The sequence below is a fragment of the Petromyzon marinus genome, chromosome 43, assembly GCF_048934315.1.
Source record: "Petromyzon marinus isolate PM22_M1 ecotype Great Lakes invasive population chromosome 43, UKy_Petmar_22M1.pri1.0, whole genome shotgun sequence".
In the NCBI taxonomy this organism is placed as follows: Eukaryota; Metazoa; Chordata; class Hyperoartia; order Petromyzontiformes; family Petromyzontidae; genus Petromyzon; species Petromyzon marinus.
This window is the reverse complement of record NC_133709.1, coordinates 297,633-324,455: the sequence shown is the minus strand read 5'-3', so window position 1 is coordinate 324,455 and position 26,823 is coordinate 297,633. Positions and strand designations below refer to the sequence as shown.

The 26,823-nt window shown below is 53.9% G+C and overlaps 3 protein-coding genes across 12 annotated transcripts; 1 reads left to right on the top strand and 2 right to left on the bottom strand.

The window, feature by feature from the left end:
- The first annotated feature begins 19 nt into the window (after positions 1–19).
- Positions 20–3,515, top strand: LOC116951350 (dynein axonemal light chain 4-like). The gene is made up of 3 exons (XM_032969880.2): positions 20–196; positions 2,265–2,348; positions 2,450–3,515. Exons 1-3 carry the CDS (start codon positions 20–22, stop codon positions 2,612–2,614), a joined length of 426 nt encoding a protein of 141 aa, XP_032825771.2. The 3' UTR covers positions 2,615–3,515.
- Positions 3,516–3,837: 322 nt separating this feature from the next.
- On the bottom strand, positions 3,838–12,401 carry NAA60 (N-alpha-acetyltransferase 60, NatF catalytic subunit). The gene is made up of 6 exons (XM_032970002.2): positions 11,849–12,401; positions 10,478–10,598; positions 9,127–9,256; positions 8,093–8,189; positions 7,411–7,645; positions 3,838–4,830 (listed from the first exon to the last, which is right to left on the bottom strand). The coding sequence occupies exons 2-6, from the start codon at positions 10,591–10,593 to the stop codon at positions 4,674–4,676; spliced, it is 735 nt and encodes a 244-aa protein (XP_032825893.1). The 5' UTR covers positions 10,594–10,598; positions 11,849–12,401; the 3' UTR covers positions 3,838–4,673.
- A 2,772-nt stretch (positions 12,402–15,173) lies between these two features.
- On the bottom strand, positions 15,174–25,975 carry PMS2 (PMS1 homolog 2, mismatch repair system component). 10 transcript variants are annotated; one of them, XM_076073670.1, is made up of 18 exons: positions 25,811–25,975; positions 24,975–25,738; positions 24,140–24,244; positions 23,287–23,426; positions 23,037–23,123; positions 22,774–22,876; positions 21,767–21,950; positions 21,426–21,596; positions 21,169–21,263; positions 20,162–20,261; positions 19,936–20,020; positions 19,559–19,714; positions 18,455–19,120; positions 18,044–18,308; positions 17,476–17,646; positions 17,003–17,103; positions 16,715–16,884; positions 15,174–16,428 (listed from the first exon to the last, which is right to left on the bottom strand). In XM_076073670.1, exons 3-18 carry the CDS (start codon positions 24,163–24,165, stop codon positions 16,186–16,188), a joined length of 2,763 nt encoding a protein of 920 aa, XP_075929785.1. In that variant the 5' UTR covers positions 24,166–24,244; positions 24,975–25,738; positions 25,811–25,975; the 3' UTR covers positions 15,174–16,185. The 10 variants fall into 10 exon arrangements, with proteins under 10 accessions (XP_075929785.1, XP_032825869.1, XP_032825870.1 ...); XM_032969978.2 differs by having other exon boundaries at positions 24,975–25,116; positions 25,846–25,975; XM_032969979.2 differs by having other exon boundaries at positions 24,975–25,116; positions 25,811–25,836.
- Between the last annotated feature and the right edge of the window lie 848 nt (positions 25,976–26,823).

Sequence of the window (26,823 nt, the reverse complement as noted above, 5' to 3'; positions counted from 1 at the left end):
CGACGTGGCGCGCCTATGCATGCTGGCAAATGCAATGTGGATTGAGCGTCACGTGGTCAGGGGGCGTTGGAGCCCCAGCCACCTCTCCCACCCCTCCGCACGTTGCCGTGGAAACGAGGTCATGGCGCGGAGCGCGAAGGAGCAGGGTAGCAGCAGCGTCAGCTACAAGTGGCTCAAGACGCAGGCACTGGTGCAGGTGCGGTGTCCAAGATGCACCTAGCCTGGCACAAGCGACGTGGTGACGTCACCGCTACTTGTGCCACTTCCTGTCAGAGCCCTTTAACAAATATTGGACTGACGTCTTCCATTAAACCTTTTTTTCCATCCTGCAAGCCCCGCACTTGATGTGAACTTCCCATGATTATCTTCTTTGGTTCTTTCAGTAAAGTCACGTAGAATGAGAATAAAATAATAAATTGATAAAATAAAATAACAATAATATTCTCACGACGTTTCGGCCACAACACAAGCGGCCTTCATCAGGTGAAGGGGACGACACTGTCTGGAGGACAGCGCTGGAGTGTCCTCCAGACAGTGTCGTCCCCTTCACCTGATGAAGGCCGCTTGTGTTGTGGCCGAAACGTCGTGAGAATATTATTGTGTTATTTTATTTTATCAATTTATTATTTTATTCTCATTCTACGTGACTTTACCTAAAGAACCAAAGAAGATGAATCCTTGCAGTCACGAAAGCTTTAAATCGAAATTTCCCATGATTAATTTCACGAATCGCATTGCTGGTGTGGTGGTGGGGTGTGCACGGGTGATGTGTGATGCAATGTGATTGATGGTAAGATTGAAAAGGCGGTGGGAATGGTGTAGTGCAACAGCAATGAGGTGGTGCGATATTTACATATAATTACAATACAGGGGTTTTTGGGGGGTTAAATCGCTGAAATGTCATTAAAGCCGTCATCACCTGACACAGTCAATTCGTAAGGTTTGCCACGTAAACAGAACATGCCCATTCGTTACTAGTACAGCACACCGGTGTGTTGGAGAGTAATCCACATTTACAATCTGTAATTACAAGGCACCCGATATGTATGTTTCTGTAACCTAATTACAATTGTGGAATGACCGATATAAACTTAATCTGCCAGAGCTCACGCGACAGTTTATTGAACTGAATTTACGTTCGTGCAATGCCTATAATTGTAATCTCTCGTGGTCTGAGTTTTCACCGGGTTCATATAAATACATATGGAACACGTCGATGTTGTGTGTGCTGTGGGGTGATATGGCGATGGTGGTGTGTGCTGTAGGGTGATATGGCGATGTTGTGTGTGCTGTGGGGTGATATGGCGATGGTGGTGTGCTGTGGGGTGATATGGCGATGTTGTGTGTGCTGTGGGGTGATATGGCGATGTTGTGTGTGCTGTGGGGTGATATGGCGATGGTGGTGTGTGCTGTGGGGTGATATGGCGATGGTGGTGTGCTGTGGGGTGATATGGCGATGGTGGTGTGTGCTGTGGGGTGATATGGCGATGGTGGTGTGCTGTGGGGTGATATGGCGATGGTGGTGTGTGCTGTGGGGTGATATGGCGATGGTGGTGTGCTGTGGGGTGATATGGCGATGGTGGTGTGCTGTGGGGTGATATGGCGATGGTGGTGTGTGCTGTGGGGTGATATGGCGATGGTGGTGTGTGCTGTGGGGTGATATGGCGATTGTGGTGTGCTGTGGGGTGATATGGCGATGGTGGTGTGCTGTGGGGTGATATGGCGATGGTGGTGTGCTGTGGGGTGATATGGCGATGGTGTGTGCTGTGGGGTGATATGGCGATGGTGGTGTGCTGTGGGGTGATATGGCGATGGTGGTGTGCTGTGGGGTGATATGGCGATGGTGTGTGCTGTGGGGTGATATGGCGATGGTGGTGTGCTGTGGGGTGATATGGCGATGGTTGTGTGCTGTGGGGTGATATGGCGATGGTGGTGGTGTGCTGTGGGATGATATGGCGATGGTGGTGTGTGCTGTGGGGTGATATGGCGATGGTGTGCTGTGGGGTGATATGGCGATGGTGGTGTGCTGTGGGGTGATATGGCGATGGTGTGCTGTGGGGTGATATGGCGATGGTGTGCTGTGGGGTGATATGGCGATGGTGGTGTGCTGTGGGGTGATATGGCGATGGTGGTGTGTGCTGTGGGGTGATATGGCGATGGTGGTGTGCTGTGGGGTGATATGGCGATGGTGGTGTGTGCTGTGGGGTGATATGGCGATGGTGGTGTGCTGTGGGGTGATATGGCGATGGTGGTGTGCCCCGCAGTACTCGGACATGGCGGATGAGATGCGCACGCGGGCCGTAGATCTGTGCCTCAACGCCTGCGAGCAGTTTACGAGCGACCAAATGGTGACGACACAAGCTCCCGACCACGATGGCAAATTGTGAGCTCCCGCGCCGCAGGAGACACCACTCTAAACAGCCTTATGCCCCCCTTGCCCGTAACGCAGAGCGCAGCCAGGATTATCAAGGAGAGCATGGACAAGACGTTTGGGTGTTCGTGGCACGTCGTGGTGGGCGAGGCCTACGCGGTGGAGGTGGTGTACGAGCCGGGCAACCTGCTCCACTTCTACTTCGGCGGCCACACGGCCGTGTGCGTCTGGAAGTGCGACTAGCGGGGGCCTCTACGCACCCCGAACACGAGACACTCGCCATGAACACCAGACACTCGCCCTGAACACGAAACACTCGCCCTGAACACGAAACACTCGCCCTCAACACTCGCCCTCAACCCGAGACACTCGCCCTGAACACGAGACACTCGCCCTGAACACGAAACACTCGCCCTGAACACCAGACACTCGCCCTGAACACGAAACACTCGCCCTGAACACCAGACACTCGCCCTGAACACGAAACACTCGCCCTCAACACGAGACACTCGCCCTCAACACGAGACACTCGCCCTGAACACGAGACACTCGCCCTGAACACGAGACACTCGCCCTGAACACGAGACACTCGCCCTGAACACGAGACACTCGCCCTCAATACGAGACACTCGCCCTCAACACCAGACACTCGCCCTTAACACGAGACACCAGCCCTGAATACAGACGCGAGCCATGAACCATAAGCTCTAATCCTGGGATTCACACTTTCGCACCTCCGATGAGCAGTTGGCTACGTAGGGTGAGAAGGAAGTTAAACACACATCCAAGAGTCTTTTCACAAAGGTTGGACCCGGCGACGTCTTCCATCAAACCTCTCCTCTTTCCCACTCTCCAGCCCCACATTTGTCGTGACGTTCCCATTATTTATTTCACGAGTAACGTTAGAGAACATAAATATATCTTAAACAAAGTATAGGCATCGACCACAGTGGAGCCACCATCTCCCTGCTGCAGGCTTTTGGTTCAAGAGCTTACGCCCATCGTGCGGTGCTCACACTCGCTTGGCGCTTGTAAACATTTATTGATATCGTTACAGGTTTGAAATGCAGTCGGTTATGGTGCTGTCTCTTCTAAAAGTTTGCACTTTATGTTAATAAATACGATAACACGTTCATAAAATCGATCCGGCCGTAAAAACTGGAGCAGGGTGAAACGCATAGTTCGTGCCCACTGCTATGAATGGCCAGAGACCTCTGCAGGCCAGAGCCCACTGCAGGCCGAGGCCCGCTGCAGGAGCCAGAGGTTGCCGATGGCCGGGGCCCGCCGCAGGTCGGGACTTGCCACAGGCCGGAGCTTGCTGCAGGTCGGGGCCCGCTGCAGGCCCGAACTCTTCGCAGGCCGGAGCCCGCTTCAGGTCAGAGAACACTGCAGGCCAGAGCTTGCTGCGGATTGGAGCATCATTATGCCAGGAAACACAACTCGGATCATTACCACTTCGGTTCAAGTGGATGTGCAGGCATTGTATATGTACAGGCCATGATTTATTGCAACGATCATGCAGTAACCGCAGGCAAGGGTGCTCACATGGCATTCAAATATTCAATACTTAACGCACAGCTTACCAAGCCACATGCACGCCATGGCCTACGGGGAACGTCCTCGCAAGCAAGATGCCTGCTTAACATGTAGGCTTTCGCGACCAATATTATTCATCTTATGAAAGATGCCTGCTGCCAACATTGGATTTAAATGCAAGGGTGGCAAACGTTGCGTCGCGAGGCTGGCGAGGCTGACGAGCGTCACCCGCATCCTCCACGCATTCAAGCCGTTTCCCTCCATTGTCCTAAAAACGCACAGCGTGGTCCCAACGGCGATCAGCAACGCTCCCAGCTCCGACGTGGGACACGCGGTGAAGCGTGCGCACACCGGCCAGAATGCCCGGTAGGGAGGCACTGTGAAGCCGTGTGCTTGTCACGGTGACGGTCAGGCTTGGAAGCAAAACAGGGTGGTGAGGGAGGTGGAGTGTCTAGTGAAGGATGTTTGAAGGGGGTGGCATCCCCATTCACCAGTGTCCCCTTCGTCTCCTGGTCTTAAACATCCCAACTAGTTTTGGAGTCGCATGCCTCCTCCTTCGTGCCTCGTGATGTCTCGTGGTTGAAACCCGCGCCAGGGCGCGAAGGCTCAAATTCCACTCGTCCCGCCAGGGGATGGGGAGCGCAACCCAGAATGTTTCCAAAAGGGTGTTCAAAAAAACATACGTCCAGAAATTCAAGCCGTTGTTGATTTTCAGGCGCAGTGCAGAGCTCCACCGTGGAAACGGCAGCCTCAGCATGGAGATCCGTCACAGGGCGCGGCTGTAGTCGGTGACAGGCTTGTCGGGCAGGCTCCGCCAGGGCAGCAGGCTGCGCAGAAGGCCCTGCGCATGGCGGAGCAGCCTCTGGGGTAGCGAGCAGGGCCGGAGGCTTGCCAGCGCCGAACCCACATACTGCATGTAGTCGGTGCAGCGTGGTCAAGGAGCGCACAGGACAAACCACACGAATGAGCGCCATGGCAGCGGTCACATACACCCGGGAAATAGCCGAGATGTGTGATTGTGACAGCCAGCGTCGCGCCACCCGCCATGCGTCTCACCATGCACACAGCAACACATCAGGGGAATTAACAATGCATTGTGTCAATAACACTGTGGCTGTAAAATCAAAATATATAAAAGACGACCTTTCAGGCTATAGGACCGTCAAAGCACAGAGGGAGGCTTTCAAAGGCCGAAGCTCGTTGGGATGTGTATGAGGGAAGTGGGGGTGCTAGTTAAGACTGATTAAGGCGGCTGTCGCCATCCGACCCCCTTTCTGACATGCATCCTCACCTCAGAAAAACCTCACTCGACTCCATGGCAGGAGCCTCTTTGCTCATGGGGGCTTTCAGGCATACTACTAAATTATGACGAATTGTATTTCCAACTGAACTGTCGTATATGAAATGACTGTAGTTGTATCCGAATCGCTTACCATCAATGTGAAGCAGAATGGAGGGTTTCGGTGGGGATGGAGCTAAAGAGAGGCTTCTGTAATGTGACAAGCTAGAGGCGTTTATTCTGTCATCTATAAAGTGAAGATGGAAAACAAGAAGATGAGCAGAGCGGTTGGTCGGCTCCTATATTTTTCTGTTCTCCATTTTTGTACACAGTTTCTCTACGTGTGCTGAGACCATAGTGGGTCTCAGGCCCATCTCATCATCTTCAATATATTCACTGAGAGGTTTAATTTGTGTAAAGGGGGGAGAATATAACGTAAATGTCTATGAAGAAAATGTTAACAAACTTAAATGATGCCGAGGAGTCATTGCAGCAACCGACAGAAAAGAACCAGAGGTGATTGCAGAACTTACTTATAGAAGTGTAAGATAAATACGAGCAAAGGTCATGTACAGCAAGTTCTCTGAACAAATGGATACACCTGTCTGAGACAACTGGAACACAGAAACGAGCGAGTGATCCAATACCAGCGGTTACTGAAGGCAATCGAGACAACTGGAACACAGAAACGAGCGAGTGATCCAATAGCAGCGGTTACTGAAGGCAATCGAGACAACTGGAACACAGAAACGAGCGAGTGATCCAATAGCAGCGGTTACTGAAGGCAATCGTAATCAAAACGATAAAATGAAGAGGTGGAGCGAGAGTGAGGTGGGGGGGCTAAGGGGTGTGGAAGACCGCTTGAGGAAAACTGAAGGAAAAGCAGCAGATCACTGAACCTAATTAAGAACGAGTTTAATCGGTGTGCAGTACCGGATGTGACATGGAACAGAATGGACAATGCAAAGGCAATAGCAGCTGCGGTGTGCATGGAAACACGAAGTGGTTCGCGCTGGAAATGACGAAATACAGGAGGAGCGACTCATGAACCACGTAACGCACAACAGCGGCAGCACACGGCTGATAAGAAACACAAGTGTGCTTGGGCAGGACGCGTCACTGAAGGGATGAAGCGACCACCAACGAAAAATGGCAGCCAAACGAGATGACATATCCAAGGCGAGGTTCACCACGGAGATGGAGCAAATAAATTAACTCATGGCGTAGGAGCAAGATGGATTGTTGCATCGCAAGTTTTGGCTTAGGGAGGCATTCATTCAGCAGTGGAGAGATCACATCTGATAACTGGTCTTCTGATCAGGAATATGCACATTGACCAATATTTTTTCGAAAAGCTGAAAAGTGCACAAAGAAGCATGGACAGGTGTGCAAACATATCGCGAGTCAGTGAGGGTCTCTCCTCCAAAGGACACATTGTGTGTGTGGGTCTGGTTATGGGAGGAAACTGGAGAACCCAGAGCAAACTCATGCAGAACAGGAGGAGAATATACAAACTGCACACAATCACAAAAAGACAAAGATCCCTCAAATAGTCTTGAACAGACTGCTGGGGCAAGTGCAGTTAAGAAAGCACCCTCGAAAGGCCGGTAAGGCACAAGGAGTGGTGTGGCCGGGCCCATGCCTGGGCATATGTCTCCCCAGTGCTGATGTTGACACTACACACCAGGCACTCATTTAAGGCCAAGTTGACCCTACACAGGAAGACTCAGTAACCATTCAAATGTTGACCGATGTTATTGGTTGTGAGCAGGAATCGAACACTGGTCGCTCACTTCGGAGCGCAGTACGCTAATCACTGCACCATCGCTTGCCACACACACACACACTGCAGTACATACAAACACCACGCAGAAAATTGATCAAATCGTGAATAAACCCCAGGCACTGCTTGCTGTTAGGCACGAGTGCTGCTGTTAGGCACGAGTGCTACTGCTGCGCTGCCACCACTCTGCCACCAGTGAGGAGTTTATAGTAAAAGTTTTACCTTGGGGGCAAATGCATAGCGACCAATGGACCCCTTCCGAAACCTTAAATCAGCAGCGCGTAACCGCGGTGAACAACCAGAAGGGCGCAGCAAACTGCGAGGAACAGGGCCACGGGGACCGCCGTGCGGCACAGCCATCCCGGCATGGCCGAGCTTCCGGGGACCGCGGCAGCACCGCCGTCCCTCGCCCCTCCGCAGAGCCGGCGCGGGGAAGGATATACGATTGTCCAGGGTGGGTGCCCTCCGTTGAGGTAGAGCACGTAAGTGAAGCCGTCCTTGAGCACGCCGCGGATCGAGTAGTAGCAGGGCAGGTAGTGGTGCTGTCGGAAGCTGCGGTTCTCGTAGAAGCGGATGGCTGGCGCGTTGGTGGTGAGTACGTGCAGGTACACCGCCTTGCAGCGGTCCTGCGTTGCCGCCTCGATGTGAGCCATGAGGCTGTCGAGCAGAAGTGAGCCTGTGGGCGCAGTCACGCACGCGCGCGTACAGTCACACGCACACGGGTACCCTCATACGCACACGGATCCCCCCGTGTGAACTGCTCGGGCTCTCGGGACAAAGCGGCAGGGAGGTGGCAGTGCTGTGCTAACACTTTCCGCAAGGCGCCTGGGTTCAACTCCTGACCCAGGTGCAGTTCTGCGTGCAGTTCTGTGTGAAGTTCTGTGTGCAGTTCTGTGTGCAGTTCTGTGTGCAGTTCTGTGTGCAGTTCTGTGTGCAGTTCTGTGAGAAGTTTGTGTTCTCCCTCAGGTGTGGTTCTGGCCACACCACCCCCTCATAGGTGTGCCATGCCAGCCGTCATAGGTGCTCACTAACACCATTTGCCCCAACAGTCTGTTAAGGTTGTAAGGGGATATTTGGCCTTTTGCATGTGTGTGTTGCACATGTGTTTCATTGGCATGGTTACCTATTCCCCGGCTGCGGAACTCCTTGACGACGCCCAGGCTGAGGATGTAGGTGACCTGCGTGTCGCTGGGGAAGCTGGACGCCAGCACGTCCGCATCCTGTCCACAGTGACAACACGGAGTCATGCGGAGTCACCCACATCACGAATCAGGGTGATGTGGGTGGTCAGACTTGTGCCTCATAGCAACAAGGCCCTGGGTTCCATGCCACACTCGAGCGCCTTTTTGTATGTCCTCAACCTGCATGGGTTTCCTTCTGGTTTTCCAGTTTCCTCCCATATTTAAAATAAAAACCACACAATGTAATTGGAATTGGCCAAAACATCTCGATGTTGAAAAAAAACCTGAATACAATTTATCATTTGGGATTAGACACAGCAACAACAACGCCCCCCACTGTGAAAACTCGGCAGGACCCCCGTGCATAAGAGTTTTGAGTCTAGGCAAGGCTTTTCTTGGTAAACAAGCGGAAACATAAAAGTAATTAATACTAAGTGCTGATTAGCGAGCACATATCAAACCAATAAGAAGGGGTGGTGTGACGAGCACCATGCCCGGCCATATTTGTCTCCGCAGTGGTTAGGTTTACACACTGCACAAGGCTAACTCGACCTAGGGGAGGCCCTAGACCGGTTCAGATATTCATGACCGATGTTGGCCACGAGCGGGAATGGAACTCGGGTTGTCGGGTTCATAGTGAAGTGAACTTTCCTGGGTAAACAAGCAAAACTCACCTCTTTAAATTGTCCTTTACCCCCCAGCTCTGGATGTATAACAATGGTTCTGTTTATTTCCTGCTTGCCATACACAGCGCATTAGGATCTACGGATGAAATGCACTTTACATACTTTAATTATTACTATTAAAATTATAAAAACAATAACATTGACAACACCAGAGTTTGGGGCCTGCGCACACCGTGTGCTAGCATTAATTTGCTGACTTGATAGGTACGCAAACTCCCGAGGCCATGGGAAGAGTTGGCGTGCGGGGACGCAGGCTGCCACCCGGCACCCCACACGCATCACAGACCCACCTCACGGTGCACCTTAGTCCGGTGCTTGATCTCAGCGACGATCATGCCGATGATGGTGCCAGCGTAGGTGGCGGCCAGGGAGAAGAACCGTGCGCTCGATGTGATGTCTTGGTACCACGAGTGCGGGTACCTGGCAGGGCGCGGGAAGTAGCGTAGAGGTTGGCACGCTGCGCTTCGAACCCTGTGACCCGAATTCAGTTCCCGCTCATGACTCATACCAGTGACGATTATCTGAACAAGTCCTGGGCCTCCCATCGTCGACTGACTCTCAAATGAGTACCTAGTGCAATCTGTAAACATTAGCAACTCGCCTTTTGCCCGTCCAAGGACGGGTGTATTGCAGTAAATCTGAAACTTGCAAGCGAAAAGCAGACCATGACGTGATAGTCATTGCATTAATGCATGTGTAAATTTGTAAGGGCGCGGTGACACAGACCTATTTCATTTTAAGGTTATAATCCCTTGTTCATCATGACGTCCTTTTTACTTTTATGTCTCAATAGCGTTACGGAGATCGCGTGACGTGAGGGTTCTGCCTTTGTAGTGAGGGTTGTAAGTTGATGCTGAGGAGGGGGGAGGAGGCGCCTCGCTCCCCCATGTGGAGTGATGTCAGCCGCTAATTATTATGAATGGGGGGGGTGTCCATTTGGAGGACGTCACTGTATGATTATTAATGAGGGGGGAGGGTGCTCCACGTGGAGTGACGTCACCTGCTCATTATTATTAATGAGGGAGGGGGGGGTCCATAGCTACAAATCCACAGTATAACTGATATTGGCCAAGCATCCCAAAGCTAAAAAAAATACTTGCAACCTACTGAATTGGGATTGGACACAGGAGCAATATCGTCCCCTACCGCGAAAATCTGGCAGGACCCTCCTGGAAACAAGCGTAACAATAAGGTAAAATCTTGACTTAAAGCTTTCGTGACTGCAGGAATTCATATTGCTTGGGTTATTCCGTAAAGAACCTATCTACGTGACTTTACCGAAAGACCCAAAGACAAATAATAAGATACACACTGGCCGGCGGAACAAATGCCGACAGTGAGAACCTAGAGGGAACAGAGCACAGGAGGGGGTGGTGTGGCCACCAGAGCCCAGCCGCCTTTCTCTCCAACACCGATGCTCACACATACAGCCAGCTACTCGTAGATCTATAAGAGACCCAGGACAGGTCCATGTACCTGTAAGCCATCAGCAGGAAACGCAACTCAGTTTCTCGTGCCATACACGGAACAATGCACCACTCCTCAAACTCACCCACTCACTGCTCCACACACTCGCTCCCACACACGTGTGCGCGTGAGTGTGGGGGGCCGTGGCTGTGTGGGGGGGTGCTGGCGCCTCACTCGATGGGGAACCAGTCGCTGCACAGCTGCTTCACGGCGTCCACGTCGCCGGGGCACAGGAAGCGCAGCATGACCTCGCCAGCCACCTCACCACAATCGGCTCGCTCGGCCGACATCAACCCTGCGAACCAGCACACAAGCACATCACACGTGTCACACAACACATCATAAACACAGCACACAGGCACATCACACGTGTCACACCACACATCATAAACACAGCACACAGGAACAAAATACACGTGACACCGCACACCAGATGTACAATCACACAGGCACAACACATCAGACGCACAACACACAACATCACATCCCACATGCACAACACACGTGTCACATCACAACACACTTCACACACACATCTTAACCCTATATCCCAAACTCCACTCCTAGCCATTAAAGCTAGCTTCACCGCTAAGCCCCTATCCCTCGAATTCCACCCCTACACCTCCATGTTTCACCCCTAACCCCGTCCCCTCTATTATAAGCCTCTAACCGTGGAGGCCTAGCTTTGACCCTAACCCGTTAGCTTTGCCCTAAGGTGGCTTGTTGGGTGTTGACTCAGCCCATCATCTCTCCCTCCGGAGTCGATAAAATAGAAACCACTGCATGTGGGGACCGAATTCAACAGTAGTCTCCCTCCATATGAATGTGGGATTTTTCCACAACTCGCTCTCCAGGAAACCGCTCCGACTCCTGTTAATCGTCTGTTAGCTCCTCACCCTAAGACTGTCTATCCACAACCCTATACCCTACCACAATTCTCAACTTCTCACCCTACGCCTATCCGTCTGTTAATAACCCTAACCCTTACACCTATCTCCCCATCCCTTATCCGCCCTAACTATACCTAAACTATACCTCTCCGCATGCCGAGCTTCAACACGAACCCTCTATTGCACCTCCGGCTACATACGGTGCAAGATAATTTCAACAAACGCAAAGTACATACACCCCAACCCTTTCTCTGGCCCCAATCCTCTCCATCCCCTATCTTCTCTTTACCCCGTCTGTGTCCCCCCTATCCCCTCTTTACCCCGTCTGTGTCCCCTACCCCCTCTTTACCCCGTCTCTGTCCCCCCTACCCCCTCTTTAACCCGTCTGTGTCCCCTACACCCTCTTTACCCCGTCTGTGTCCCCCCTACCCCCTCTTTACCCCGTCTGTGTCCCCTACCCCTTCTTTACCCCGTCTGTGTCCCCTAGCCCCTCTTTACCCCGTCTGTGTCCCCTAGCCCCTCTTTATCCCGTCTGTGTCCCCTAACCCCCCCCATCCCCTCTTTACCCCGTCTGTGTCCCCCCTATCCCCTCTTTACCCCGTCTGTGTCCCCTACCCCCTCTTTACCCCGTCTGTGTCCCACATCCCCTCTTTACCCCGTCGCTGTGTCCCCACTGCCCGCGCCTCGGGCCCCGGGACCTCTCAGCTCCCTCAGCAGCAGCAGCAGCAGCGGGGCCCGGGCCGCGCCGCCCCGAGCCGCGTCCCTCCCGGCATCACGGGGCCCGCGCGGCCCGCGGATGGGAGCCGAGGCCTGGGCCGAGTCGGGCCGAGGCGGGTCAGTTGGGGCCGGTATCGCTGTGCCCGGGCGGCCGCGGCCTCCTGCTCCTCCTGTCCCCGCGGGGTTAAACCCGCGCCGTGTAGCGCCGCATCGCCCGGGGCGACGTTCCGGGGCGGCGCCTCCCACAGACGCGCAGCGCCGGTTACGGTGGTGGCTACAGTGGTCGCGGCTGTGGATGTCTCGACTGTAGTGGTGACTGTGGTATTGGTTGAGATGATTGAGACTGTGGTGATAGTTGTGGATGACCCTGTTGGTTTGTGGTGGTGGTGGTTGTTGTGGTTGCGCTCGAGGCTCCCCAGGCCGCGCTGACGTCTCCTCTGCCCCCCCGCCCCACGCTGAATCGACCAGCCGATTCGTATCCAGGCCACAGCGCCGATTCCACTCATCGATTCGCAGGTACAAATCGATTAAGTCGATTCAGGCTTTCGCGTGTGGGCTCTCACTGTGCGCTCTTCCTAGGCGACCCCTGCAGCCAAGAGAGTCCGCTCAGTGTCCCACAACGTGGTGGGTGAATGATGCGGTGATGCACAGAAACTCAACGCGGTGCGTGTCACAAACACCGTGGCCTTAAAATAAACATTTACATAATATTCGACATATTTCCCAAACCGTCACCTCTTTTACACGCTTTTATTTAACTTTTTTTGATTTTAAGCTTTCGTGACTGCAGGGATTCATATTTTACACGCTTTTATTTAACTCTGTTTTGATTTAAAGCTTTCGTGACTGCAGGGATCCATATTCTTGGTTCTTTCGGTAAAGTCACGTAGAAGGGACACAATACGTTATGAGAAGCTTCGGTGTCACTTCCTGGAGTTCTGCCATTACGAGTAGGGTACATTTCATTAAAGCGTGTTTAAAAAAAAAGTATTTTTAAATATGACTTATTATATATACTACTGCCCGGGAGAGAAAACATTTCCAAACTTGTATTCTCTTTAAAAACTTAACGTGCATAAACAAACAGTAATCTATTTTAAAAGCTCGGCGTTCCGTTTGTCCGTATGTCTGTCAACAATTACACAAGAGCCTTTCAGGCCTGAATCGACAAGTTCTAGATGTGGGGGTAAAACGTGATCCAACAGAGTTCCAAAAAGTTGTTCACCCCCCCCCCCCCAAAAAAAATATAAAAATGTTGGAGGCATATATGCCTCCACACCCTACATACAAGAGTCAGTAGTTTCTGCAAACATTTGAGGGCGCCGAGAAGCAGCCCCCCTAAGGAGCTAGAACAAGGGGGCCGTAGGCTGCCCGTTCTACATTAGAAGCTGTGCAGTCTCTTGTCTCCATGCATGCTGTTCGGGAGGTAGGGGGGCAGGGATTGAGTCGATATGTGTGTGAGAGGATGTGTGTGTATGTTAGTCCACACACATCCTGCCACTAAGAGATGGGGCCTTACCATCAGCCCCACCAAAACTAAGCACCTGCCTGGGTATTTTGTACCATCGGACACTCCACCCCCACAACTCCCAATCGGTGATGGGGCAGTTGTGGAGAGAGTGGAGTTTCCCATACCTGGGCAGTGTGCTCATGACCGGTTCCAGTTTAACAGCAGAGGTCTCACTCCGAATCAGTCGAGCGGCAAAATCTTTTCATCGGTTGCGTAACGCTGTGTGGAAGCTACCTGGTCTGTCGCTCCGCACTAAGCTTCAGGTCTTCTCGGCCACGGTCATTCCCTTCTCTACGCTTGCGAAACGTGGACCCTCTTAATGGAACATCTTCGCCGGTTAGAAACATTTAGGCTGGCCTGCCTACGATCCATCCTGGGTTTAACCAGGCTGGATTGTGTGAGGAGCTCACAAATCCTTGAAAGATCTGGGCAAAGTCCCATCGGTGAGCTCCTCCGGTAGGCAAGGCTGCGTTGGCTGGGCCATGTAGCCCGCATGCCCAGCCACCGCATGCCGAAACAGCTTTTGTTTGGCCGGATCGAGGGGGCTTAACGGGCGCGGCACGGGCTAGAGAAGAGATGGAGTCATGTGGTACAGGAGGACGTGGAGCTGAGTGGACTTGCCGATGACTGGTACCAGCGGTGTCAAGTTCGGCCTCTGTGGAGGAGGCTCGTGAAGGACACTACTGGGCAGTTGGAGGCAGTCGCCCTCCAACAACAACGGAGGGTGGAGGAGCGACGCTCACAACAACGAGCGGAGCGCCGGGTGGCTAAAGCACAGCAGGTTGGCACAGTAGGGGGCACAGGTGGTGCACCAGCCAGTCATCTCAGTCAGTCGACCCGTGGCACCTGGGTCTGCCCCGTGACCTGCTCGCAGGCGTTCGACACTTCACGTGGCCTCAAGGTGCACATGGCCTGGCACAAGCGTCGTGTTGACGTCACCGCCACTTAGTGGCGAATGGCGGTTGTTGTGTGTGTAAGTCCATGTGTGTGATTCCATATATGTGTGTATGTGTAAGTCGATGTGTTCGTGTGTGTGGGTTGATGTCTGTGTGAGTGTAAGTCGATGTGTGTGTGTCTTTTTTGCCCGGGCAACACCGGTTCCTTCCCGCTAATCTCTAATATATCTCTATGGGTTCATAGTTTGGGTTGCATGTCAACAATGACATGAATGTAGCTTGTCTTGAATCTTTCATTTATGGAGATGTGGTTCAGCATCAGCCTGTAAGGAGGAATGTCAAACCGTTGAGGTGCGATGTTTGGATCTCATATGAGGTATTTATACTGGACGTCCACGTTGTTCCACTCTGTTCACCAGCCTATATCGCACTTATTCATGAAGATGGCCACATTTCCCAAAACTGGACCAGAGCTTGGGCAATTGTTGGCGCCTGTTCTGCCTTCCCGCTTGTCTGTGGTTTCCCGTGTCTCCGTGAGAAGACTTTTGGACACGTTACAAATTCTACGGCAGCGTGTTGACCTGTCATTTCCACCTCCAGGGGGAGAGGTACGGGGAATGCCTGGAGAAGTCCCGTGAGAGTCAGGAGACACTCATTCAGGCAGCAAGACTCCTGGCCTTCCATGATTCACGAATACTGGCCTCAGCTTCTAGCTTAGTTCCCCTGAGCACCTTGTGCAGTCACATAGCTGAGGTCACCACCCATCTGGGTTGGACCCAGTACACTTCAGGAATCTATGTCTGCTGTCTTCAGGGGGTAGGGGGGGCAGGAATTGAATTGGAACCGAGATCTGGAGCTGGTGACTCTTGAACTTTATTACAGTGAACTGCACAGTAGTTCTGATATAGACCGAGGCTGACTGAGCCACGTGTTGGGGTTTGCTCTGTGTACAAGGTGGCAACCCTACCGCTGGGTCAAAACTTGTGGTTGGTCCCAGGCTGTCGAGTCACTTAGTGTAAACAAACCGTTTCATGTCAGCCAGCTCTGGTCACACAGAAACAACTCACTAACAAATGATTGGCAGTTTCCAAACTAAGTCGATATAAACGGCACGTTTAAAATGTTTCGTGCAACTGGCCACACGTCAACGTATGGTCAACATGAGATCCACAAATCGTAGCCAACACAACAGTAACACAATGAACCGCATAAAAACCAACTTGAGCACGAAAATTCTTCGTGTTCTCTGCACATGGCCAGTGAGCAGTGCCACCTCGAACCATTTCGCAGTCCCAGCCCTTCACCTGGAGCCCCCCACGCCCTTATAACTCGCGTTGATTAAAACTCATTGCACTCTTTGTTCCTCCATCGCTAGGAACCCGTGCTCCAAATTATCCACCATTATCCTGAACCCCAAATAACACTGTCCTTGATCATAGCCATAGCCCAGACCTATCCCTAACCCCCTAGGCCTTAACACTATCCCTGACTCCAACTCTATCCTCAACACTTCCTCTAACCCGTTACCTGATACAACCTCTAAACTGCAGAGCGCCATGGAGTAAGATCCACCGCTACACACGAATATAAATGCACGTCATGGTAAGGACGTGGATCGTCTGTTTGTTCATATTGTGACTGACATTCTCCATGGGACGCGAACTAATATTCTGCATAGAGTGATAGAATCCGCCATTTTGTGAAAAATAATCGTAGCATCTGGCACAGTTCCGCAAACCACTTCGCGCGGGCCTCGACGAACCTTCACCGGTCGTTCCACGGCCCCGAGTCGGCGGCCACTGGCCTAGTGCAGCATTAGGACCTCGAGTCTCTCTGTCCAGGCACCACAATCAACATCACTGTGCTGGCTCAGCTATCTGCGTTTTCCTGCCCGTCTGATGGTCCTACTGCTGATGCTGCTGCGTGCTGATGACGCCGCTGCTGCTGTAGCTGTGGACCGTCGCGGCCGCCGGGCCCCGTCAGGAGGTCCAGGTTGACGAGGTGGCGCATGGTGGGCCGGCCGTGCGGGCAGCTCCACGGCTGCTCCATCTCTCCCATGTGCAGCAGCAACCGCCGCATCTCAGTAGCGTTGAGCGCCGTGCCGATCATCACCTGGAACACACGCGCAAACACCGGTCACCGGTCCAGAACCGGTTACTGAGTTGCGAAAGTCATGGCTAAATTCTCCGGGTGCTCCAGTTTCCTCCCACTTCTATAATAAACACTCAATGACTGAAAACATCTTAAAATAAAAACCCAATGCAGGACCCTCCTGAAAGAAGAGTCTTCGAACTCAGTGTGGTTCTCCTAGATAAACAAGTGATTATAAAATTTGATAAAAGAACGAGAGGACCGCGACAACGGGAACGATCGTCACGGCGGAGGCGCGACTCCTCACCGACTTGCGGCACGCCTTGGAGGCGAGCATCTGCTGCACGCGCGATGGCCGACACATGACGCCGGGGCGGTCGCTCAGCAGGAAAACAAGCTCCTCCACGTCGCTCACGCCAAACATCCAGCCGCGCTGCACGGGCAGTGTGGTGAGACGCACGCGCTGCGTCGCTGGGGCTGCGATGGCAACAACGGCAACACGCGGAGTCACCGAGGGCGTCACACGTTTGGTGTTTGCCGAATTCCGTACAGTGGGGTGAGGGTTGTAGGGCGGCGGCGGTGTGCGGTGGGGTACCTTGCTCGTCGATTATGAAGTCGAACCCGTTTTTCCTGAAGATGTCGAGGTTCTCCATGAGAACGAGCTCCCCCACGGCCGTGAGAGGCAACTTCAGGGGCCTAGAGACGTGCGCACGGCCACGCAGAGACATACAGACCAGATGCATGCATGCAGACACGTGCACATATTTGTGTGCGCACATACACATTAAAAGTGAAATCTGTGTTTGGGGAATTAGTTTGACACCCCAGAGCGCTGCTCATTGGCATTTCTGATGCATCACACCTATTTGGTTGTTTTTGTCCCGATTTCTATTTGCTTCATTGCTGCACTTTGTTTTGCTTTTATATGTTGGTGACCCAGGTCACTCTTACAAATGAGACTCCTACAGCGCTCTCGAGTTTTTGCCTGGTTACACAAAATCAACGTGAAACTACCGCTTACAGCGCAGACACACCGTAACCCCTGCGGTTCGTGTGTGCGACACTCACGCAATGAGACGCTGTCCATGCAGAGTGGCACTGTCCCGGCGTAGCGTCTCATAGTTGTACTTCTCGTCCGACGCGTGCTGGTCCACGATGAAGAGGTCAGGGCCCAGGCGCGCCACCACAAAGCCCAGGTTGAACTGGCCCACGACCTCCATGTGCGCGAACATGTGCTTACTGACCCATGCACAGACACACGTGCTTACTGCTGCGCACACAAAAAAAAGATCCCCCGTATAGCCTTAACAAAATGTTGGGACAAGTGCTGTTAGCGAGCACCTATGAAGGCCGGGACGGCACACGAGGGGGTGGGTGGCCAACACCACGCCCGGCCGCCTTTGTCTCCCGAGTGGCAATGTTTACACATCGCACCAGGTACTCATTTTGAGTCGACCGAGGAGGCCCAGGACCGGTTCTGATAATCGTTACTGGTGTTGGCCGTGAGCGGGAATCGAACCCGAGTCGCCAGATTTGAAGTGCAGCGCGCGAACCGCTCCACTACCGTGTGTGTGTGACGAGCACACACACACGTGCCCCGTGGTGTTTTGTTGCGTCTTGCGGTCGTGGCTCTCACTGGAACTTCTTTTGGAGTTCTTCCTCGGCCGCGCGATTGTCGGAGGGGCTGATCTTGGCGCGGAACCTGCACCCCCCGGGGGGGTCCACGGCCCCCGTGGGGGTGTCCGTGCCCCCTGTGGCGCGGCACGCCCGCGCCCGGAGTCGCGTGAGAGAGAACGGCACTGGCACCTCCCGGCGTGCCAGCCGCATGGCGACATCCACCGTACAGGCCCCGTCCGCCGGCGCCGTTAGCGCCGCTTCCACCGTGCGACCGGGCCCCTCCGCTGTACGGGACACACATCACGCACGACATGTGCCACACACGACACACGGCACGCACGACACGCATCATGCACGCTTAAACATATGGTGAACATGCGTACGGAGACACACGACGTGGTGACGTGCAGCCATTGGGACGCGGCGGCACCTTGCGCTGTGGCCTCCTCCTCTGCCTCCTCCGCCTCCTCCATGTGGGCCTTGCGATTACGCCCAGCGGGCCCGCCAAGCTGCACAGTTGCCATGTCCCTGCGCCGCTTGGGCGTCCCGGAGCTGTGCGGCGCCAACACCACGGAGCCGGGCTGCTGGGTTCGGCACGGCGTGCGGTGGAAGCGATCCAGGACCCCAAGGCCAACGGAGGTGGACGCCAGCACAGACAGGATTCTTGGGCTGCCCCCTCGCACCTCCTTCTCCACCTTTTCCACCGACACTGCCTCCAAACACTGGTCCTCACCGCGTGCGGCACCACCAACCTCACCGCACCCGCCAACATGGGGAGAATCGCACCGCAACAGAGGAGCAGAACCGTCGTCGACCGAACCCTCGACAGTAGACTCCTCCTCCTCCTGCGCTCCTGCGTCGCTCTGTGAGCTGTCCCCCGGTGCTTCCTTCCCACAATCCTCCTGGGAGAAACTCCCACAATCCTCGGGGCTGGTCGGCGATGGCTGGGCCGCATCACTGGAGCCGCGCCCAAATCCCAGCGATGGCCTAAAGCCGAAGGCCCTGCCCAGGCCGGAGAATGCTCGGGCCTTGCCGGCGTCGAGGGCCTTCGGGGGCCTATCGGGCCCTCCTCCCGTGGAACGCGGGGCACTGGAGGCTGCAAGCGCAGGCACAACAACATGCCTGGCCAATTAGCAAATGCCGGTCCCAGCTGGGGGGGTGCCAGGGGGAGGGGGTCCCGAGGAGTGGGGTTAAGGGGCAGTGGTGGCACATGCTGTGATCCAGCGCTGTGGAGGCAGCAGCAGCGAGGGTTGGTGGATCACCACACAAATGTTGTGAAACGCCTTTCCCATGGGCAGCAAGGTGCCATACCCTGGCTCCTCAGAAGGCAGCACAGCAAGTGAACTAATCATCATCTGTTTCCATCTGTACGGGGATAGTGATGCTCCGTTGCAGGTATGGGTTTTCTCTGGGTGCTCTGGTTTCCTCCCACTTGTAAACATCTTAAAATAAAAACTGAATGCAGGACCCTCTTGAAAAAAAATCTTACGACTTTGCGTGGTTCTTCCCCCCACTCCGTGCAGGGGTTGCTCACCCGGGTGCCCCGCGCGGGGGGTTGTGTTGATGGGCAGCTGATTTAGCGTGGGCTCGTAGATGCTCGTGAGCGTTGCCTTGACGACAGCCAGGAGCAGGCGCTCCTCTTGCAGCAGGACGAGCCTCTTGTCGGGCGTCACGTTCACGTCCACTAGGTCTGTGCGCACGCACACGAACATGGGTCACCCCGTCCCGCATTGACCCAGGGGAGGCCCAGGACCAGTTCAGATAATCTTCCCTGGTGTTGGCTGCACCACCGCTCCCTACAAAGTACTTGGTACAGGGCAAAGGTGGCGTTTGCGTCCCTGATCACGGCGTCACTGATCACTGTGTCCCTGCGAGCGACCAATCGAAGTACATGCAGCTTCGTGCCCTCACCGGTTGAGGAGACGATGTTGAGAACGAGGAAGGGGTACTGGTGCCGGTTGTATGAGTGGTACACCTCGTTCACCAGCTTGCTCACCTGTTCGCACATGCATATGAACACAGCATCACCCTGTGTGCTGCGTGTGCCAGGGCTGCTGCGTATCCTGTGTGTGCTGCGTGTAAATTGTGTGCTGTGTGTGCCGTGTTAACACAGCGTGCATCGTGGGAGGGGAATGACCTTAGCCAGGTCGCAGGGTCGCCCATTCACGAAGAGGAATTGCCGGTCAGCGGAGCTCCTCCCGGCACCGTGATCGCACCGCGACACAAACCCGCTCAGCCTGCGCAATCACCACAGTGACTACCGCCATTCACCACCCACAGGTACCACCACCGCCCACAGGTACCACCACCGCCACTCACTACCCACAGGAACCACCACCGCCACTCACCACCCACAGGTATCACCACCATCACTCAGCACCCACAGGAACCACCACCGCCACTCACTACCCACAGGTACCACCACCGCCACTCAGTACCCACAGGAACCACCACCGCCACTGACAACCCACAGGTACCACCACCGTCACTCAGCACCCACAGGTTCCACCACCGCCACTCACCATCCACAGGAACCACCACCGCCACTCACCACCCACAGGTACCACCACCGTCACTCAGCACCCACAGGTACTACCACCACTACTTAACACCCACAGGTACCACCACCGCTGCTCACGGTGGCCACCACTATTCAACCCCCAGGCAGCCTCCTTCTCTCTCTCCCCCGTGTCCCCGCACTGATCTCCTCTGCTACCATCGTCTCCATTTGTCCTTTTTCTGAAGGCTCTTAACGTGTCATTGTGTTGGGTCACACTGCTGCTGCATTGACAGTACAATCAACGCAAATATCAACTTGTTCCGTGCTTAACAACAACACCGAGTGTGTGTGTGTGGCCTTCAACGGAAAACACTCAATAGGCGACGTTTCAGGCAATGGCCCTTCTTCTCTCTGCCGTGAAGAAGGGCCATTGCCTGAAATGTCACCTATTGAGTGTTTTCCGTTGAAGGCCGCACAGCGCTACTGACACGGAACGAGCTGAGATGCAATTGAACTTGGATGCTCAACACATTCAAATGGCTATTGCTGCGGCTGCTGTTGTTGTTTTGTAACAATGATGAGTGGCGCTAGTGAGTAGTGCTTGTGAGTGTTGCTAGAGAGTGGTTCTGGTGAGTGGTGCTCACTGGAAGGTGGTGGCAAGCTCCCCGGTGTGGAGGCCGAACTCCTCGCACAGCTCGGGGCTGGGTGTGCTCTGTTGCAGCGGCAGCAGCGTCTGCAGCTGTGACAGCAGCAGCAGCAGCGACAGAACACACAGTCACAAACGCCATGACCGTGACCCTGGGCAGTGGTGGAGAGTACCCAGCTGGTGAGATTATTGTCAGGATGATACTGGCAGCACCGTTACACAGAGTACCGCGAAACTGAGCGAGGGAGTGAGCACCTGCTTGGCACCGAACACGGCGGCGATGTTCTCCCGCATAGTGGGGGCGCCCGCCGTGGCGAGCACGACGCTGCGCTTGCCTCCAGCGCCACTCTGGTTGGAGCAGGCGATGCGCACCCCGGCCGCCATGATGCAGTACGCCTGCAGCACGTGCACCATCTTGGAAAACTCCTGCACAAGTCCCACACGCACACAAAGGTCCCCCGTATACAGGCTGTCAGGGCGAGCGCTGCTAGTGACCGCCTGTTAAGGCCGGCACGGCAAACCCGAGGGGGTGCTGTGGCCAAGACCACGTGATGTCGGGAAAGCGGCATGGGGGGGGGGGGAAGGGGTGGTGGCACCTTCTTGAGGGAGCGCAGGAACTCCTTGTGACGGACGGGCAGGCAGGAGAAGAGGTGTGCCAGCGTGACGGTGGTGCCAGGCGTACGCGCCACTGCACAGCGCTGTGCCACGTGCCCCTCCCGGTCGAACACGAGGCGAGTGCCCACGCTCGCAGCACGCGCACACGTCACCACGCTCAGCTCACTGCTCCTCGCGGGGGCCAGGGGCAGAGAGGAGTGAGATCATGCAACGCGCGTGCCACATACACAAAGACGCACTCAACAACAGTAACAACAGCCACCAGTCACCACTAAGTGGTGGGGACATCACCACGGCACTTGTGCCAGGCTAGGTGCACTTTAAAGCCATCACGTGATGTGTGGAAGCCTCTCGAGATGGAGGTTACGGTACAGATCCAGGTGTTTTTCGTTGACTGAGATGACCGGTAGATGCACCACCCGTGCTCCCCATTGGCATTCCGCTCATTGCTGTTAGCGTTGCTTGTCCGCTCTCCACTGGTGTCTGTGGCGCTCATTGGTTCGTGCAAGGAATCCAACTCGGGTTGGAAGGAGATTGCCTCCAATTGTCGTGTAACGTCCATCACGAGAGCCTCCTCTGCACTGGTCAACCGTGACACCGCTTGCTCGTACCAGTCATGGGCAAGTCCACAGGTCCGCACACAAAGATCCCCTGTAGAGAAATTTTAAGTGCTTTGAAGGCCGGTACGGCACACGAGGGGGTGGGTGGCCAGCACCATGCCTGGCCGCCTTCATCTTCTGAGTAGCGATATTTACACATTGCACAAGTACTCATTTTACCATGAATCAACCTAGGGGAGGCCCAGGACTCGTTCAGATCATCGTCACTTTTGTTGGCCGTGATTGGGAAACAAATTCGGGTCATCGGGTTTGCAGCGCAGTGTGCTACCCGCTGTACTCCCACTCCCTGCACCTCTGATTAGCACGGTTGGCTACGTACGGTGCGAAAGAAGTTCAACATACGTACATACAAAAACACACGAGCGCACCTGAGTGCACACAGCGAGCTGAGCGCCTCGCCACGGAAGCCAAACGTCTCAACCGAGGCGAGATCCGAGAAGACCTGCAGCTTGGAGGTGTGGTGCTTCAACGCTGCACGCGGCACACACACAGGTCCCCCGGGTAGCCCACGCAGACGGTGAGTGAGCGGGTAAGCAGGTTGAGACGAGCAGGTGAACATGGTGAGCGAGAGGGTGAGCACGGTGCGCAAGCGTGTGAGCTCGGTTAGCAAGTGGGTGAGGGAGTGCCGTACTCAGTCCCTGGAAGTTGTCCTCGTCCACCCCAGAGCCGTTGTCACTCACCTCCACCACCTCCGCTCCATGCTCTTTGAGGCGCACCTCTATAGGGGACGGACACCACGCACAGGCCAGCCAATCAGCGCGCTCCACACTCAACAAAATCGGCGAGTTCCACAGCCAACTAATAATCAATGAGGCTGTGGTTGGCGCCCGGCAGGAGCATGCGCCCCTGAAGTTGGATACCCTCCCGCGGGTGCCGCTCACCGATGGAGGTGGCACCGGCATCCAGGCTGTTCTCCACCAGCTCCTTGACGGCCGTGGCGAGGGTGAGCACCACCTGCCCTGAGCAGATCTGGTGGACGGTGCCGCGATCGATGGCGCGGATCGAGCCTGCAGGTGACGCGCTGGAGGGACACACAGCACAGCTCCCATTCGTCGCCAATCCCTCGCCCCCTATCACCGCCGGCAGGCAATCGGTTTCGACTTTCATTGTCTCATCAGCAGTCAGGCTCGCTCGCTTAATGCGATGATGGTGACCTGCCGTGCGTGCGTGAAAGCAGGCCAGCACCACGAGAAAATAAGGCAGAGCGGTAGAACTTGACAGCAGTGAAGCAGTATGCACAAACGCAGCGCAGCAGTATGCACCAACAGGAGGTGTTTTAATCACCGAGAAAAAAAACGGAACACGACCTGAAGAGTGCATAAAAAAGTGTGGAGAGCCGCATGCTTGTACTTACACAGAGAGACGGGAAGGGGAACACGCGGATTGGAGGACACACACGCACGTCAAAACATCGAGTTGATTGTGAAGAGAAGTGACTGGGGATTGGGCAGAATGTGTCATGGCTAGAAGGGATGACGGCCAGTGGCCGAGACTCATGATGGAGTGGCAGCCAAAGGTGAGAACGTGCCCGAGACAACGTTCACCGCTTAGATGGAGTGATGAGATCGGCTCGTGTGCAGCAGTGAGACGGACTGCTACATGGCAAGACAGAGACTGCGGAATCCTCTATCAAGCTGTGGAGTGACACAGAGCCGCACGATTGTTTAATCAGATCGATGTGGACGGATGATTTCACGCTGTGACCCCCCCCCAACCAAGACTCGTGACACTGACGTGGGGGCTGGCTCTTCATCCATCATCCCCGTCTCCTCCTCCTCTGCGTATTTTCAGGAATCCAGTGGGCAGGGGCCACTCACAGCACCGGACCCACGACACGCACTGCAACACACAGTGGCACAACACGTGCACCACAACAAATGTACACAAGTCTACACGTGCATAACACATGTGCACAACATATTCTTGGTTCTTTCGGTAAAGTCACGTAGACAGAAAACAAAAAGCAAAATTAAAAGCAAAAAACCCACGACGTTTCGATCGAAACACAAGCGGTCTTCATCAGGTGGAGATCGAAACGTCGTGGGCATTTTGCTTTAAAATTTTCGTTTTGTATCTACGTGACTTTAACTAAAGAATCAAGAATATGAATTCCTGCAGTCACGAAAGTTTTAAGTCTAAATGTACCCAGCACGTCTACATAATACGCATCCAAGGTCAAGAAGTCACCATGGTCAGTGCTGTTTATGCCAATGCCCTGCGCCATCGCTTCCTTCTCCCCGACCCCGCACTCAACTCAAGCGACTCCCGGCGTGCTAGGAGCAGTCTCGGGCCCAGCGGTAACTCGTTTCAGAGGTTCAGGGTTCGACTCCTGCGGCCGCCCTGATCATTACTGCGGTGGGTGCATTCACCGTAACATTACAGTGGGCGATTAACATCAGCGTCATTCGCAAGAGATACGCCATCGTGTGCCAGCGTCACGGTCACAATTTTCCAAAGTCGAAAATTACACCGCAAATCACTCAACTGGGATCACACAGCAGCAAGCAGCAGCAAGCACCGCCCCCTACTGGCAGACTGATGCCCGCTTGCAGACCAGGTGCTGAGTCACCTCGTTCCCACAGGGAGAGCTGCCACTGGGGGTGCTCTCTCACGAGTTGAGATGAGGCGCCCCGGCGTGCAATCAATGAAAACAAATCACGATCGTGAGCCCCGGCACCGCGGTGCCCTCGTCGTCTGACGCTTTCACGGTTCTATAGCCACACAACACAGACACACACGCACGTGCGCAGCGACACACACACCTACTCAACACACACACTACTACACACAACACACCTACTCAACACACACACACCTACTACACACAACACACACCTACTACACACAACACACACCTACTACACACAACACACCTACACACAAACCTATCAACACACCTACTACACACAACACACACCTACTCAACACACACACCTACTACACACAACACACCTACTACACTACACACACCTACTACACACAACACACACACCTACTACACACAACACACACCTACTACACACACGCCTACTACACTACACACACACACCTACAACACACACACCTACTATACACACACACCTACTACACACAACACACACCTACTACACAACACACACACCTACTACACACAACACACATACCTACTACACACAACACACACACCTACTACACAACACACACACCTACTACACTACACACACACCTACTACACACAACACACACACCTATTACACACAACACACACACACCTACTACACAACACACACACCTACTACACTACACACACACCTACTACACACAACACACACACCTACTACACACAACACACACCTACTCAACACACACACCTACTCAACACACACACCTACTACACAACACACACCTACTACACACAACACACACCTACTACACTATACATGAACGAGTCATTTGCGTACATCACGTGACCCCGTACAGTCGCGGTTCACAATGGCAGCGTCGCTCTACGCGCGGGAAACCAGCGGTGCATCTTCCTGTGATGGTAGAGTCTTCCTGTAATGGTAGAATCTTCCTGTGATGGTAGAGTCTTCCTATAATGGTAGAGTCTTCCTGTGATGGTAGAGTCTTCCTGTGATGGTAGAGTCTTCCTGTGATGGTAGTGTCTTCCTGTGATGGTAGATTCTTCCTGTCATGGTAGAGTCTTCCTGTGATGGTAGAGTCTTCCTGTGATGGTAGAGTCTTCCTGTGATGGTAGAGTCTTCCTGTGATGGTAGAGTATTCCTATGATGATAGAGTCTTCCCGTGATGGTAGAGTCTTCCTGTGATGGTAGACTCTTCCTGTGATGGTAGAGTCTTCCTGTGATGGTAGAGTATTCTTGTAATGGTAGAGTCTTCCTGTGATGGTAGTGTCTTCCTGTGATGGTAGATTCTTCCTGTGATGGTAGAGTCTTCCTATCATGGTAGAGTCATCCTGTGATGGTAGAGTCTTCCTGTGATGGTAGAGTCTTCCTGTGATGGTAGAGTCTTCCTGTGATGGTAGAGTCTTCCTGTGATGGTAGATTCTTCCTGTGATGGTAGAGTCTTCCTGTGATGGTAGAGTCTTCCTGTGATGGTAGAGTCTTCCTGTGATGGTAGAGTCTTCCTGTGATGGTAGAGTATTCCTGTGATGGTAGATTCTTCCTGTGATGGTAGATTCTTCCTGTGATGGTAGACTCTTCCTGTAATGGTGGAGGCTTCTTGTGATGGTAGAGTCTTCCTGTGATGGTAGATTCTTCCTGTGATGGTAGACTCTTCCTGTAATGGTAGAGTCTTCTTGTGATGGTAGAGTCTTCCTGTGATGGTAGAGTCTTCTTGTGATGGTAGACTCTTCCTGTGATGGTAGACTCTTCCAGTGGCGGTCGAGTCTTCTGGGAAGAGGCGCACGCGTGGTCCCAACA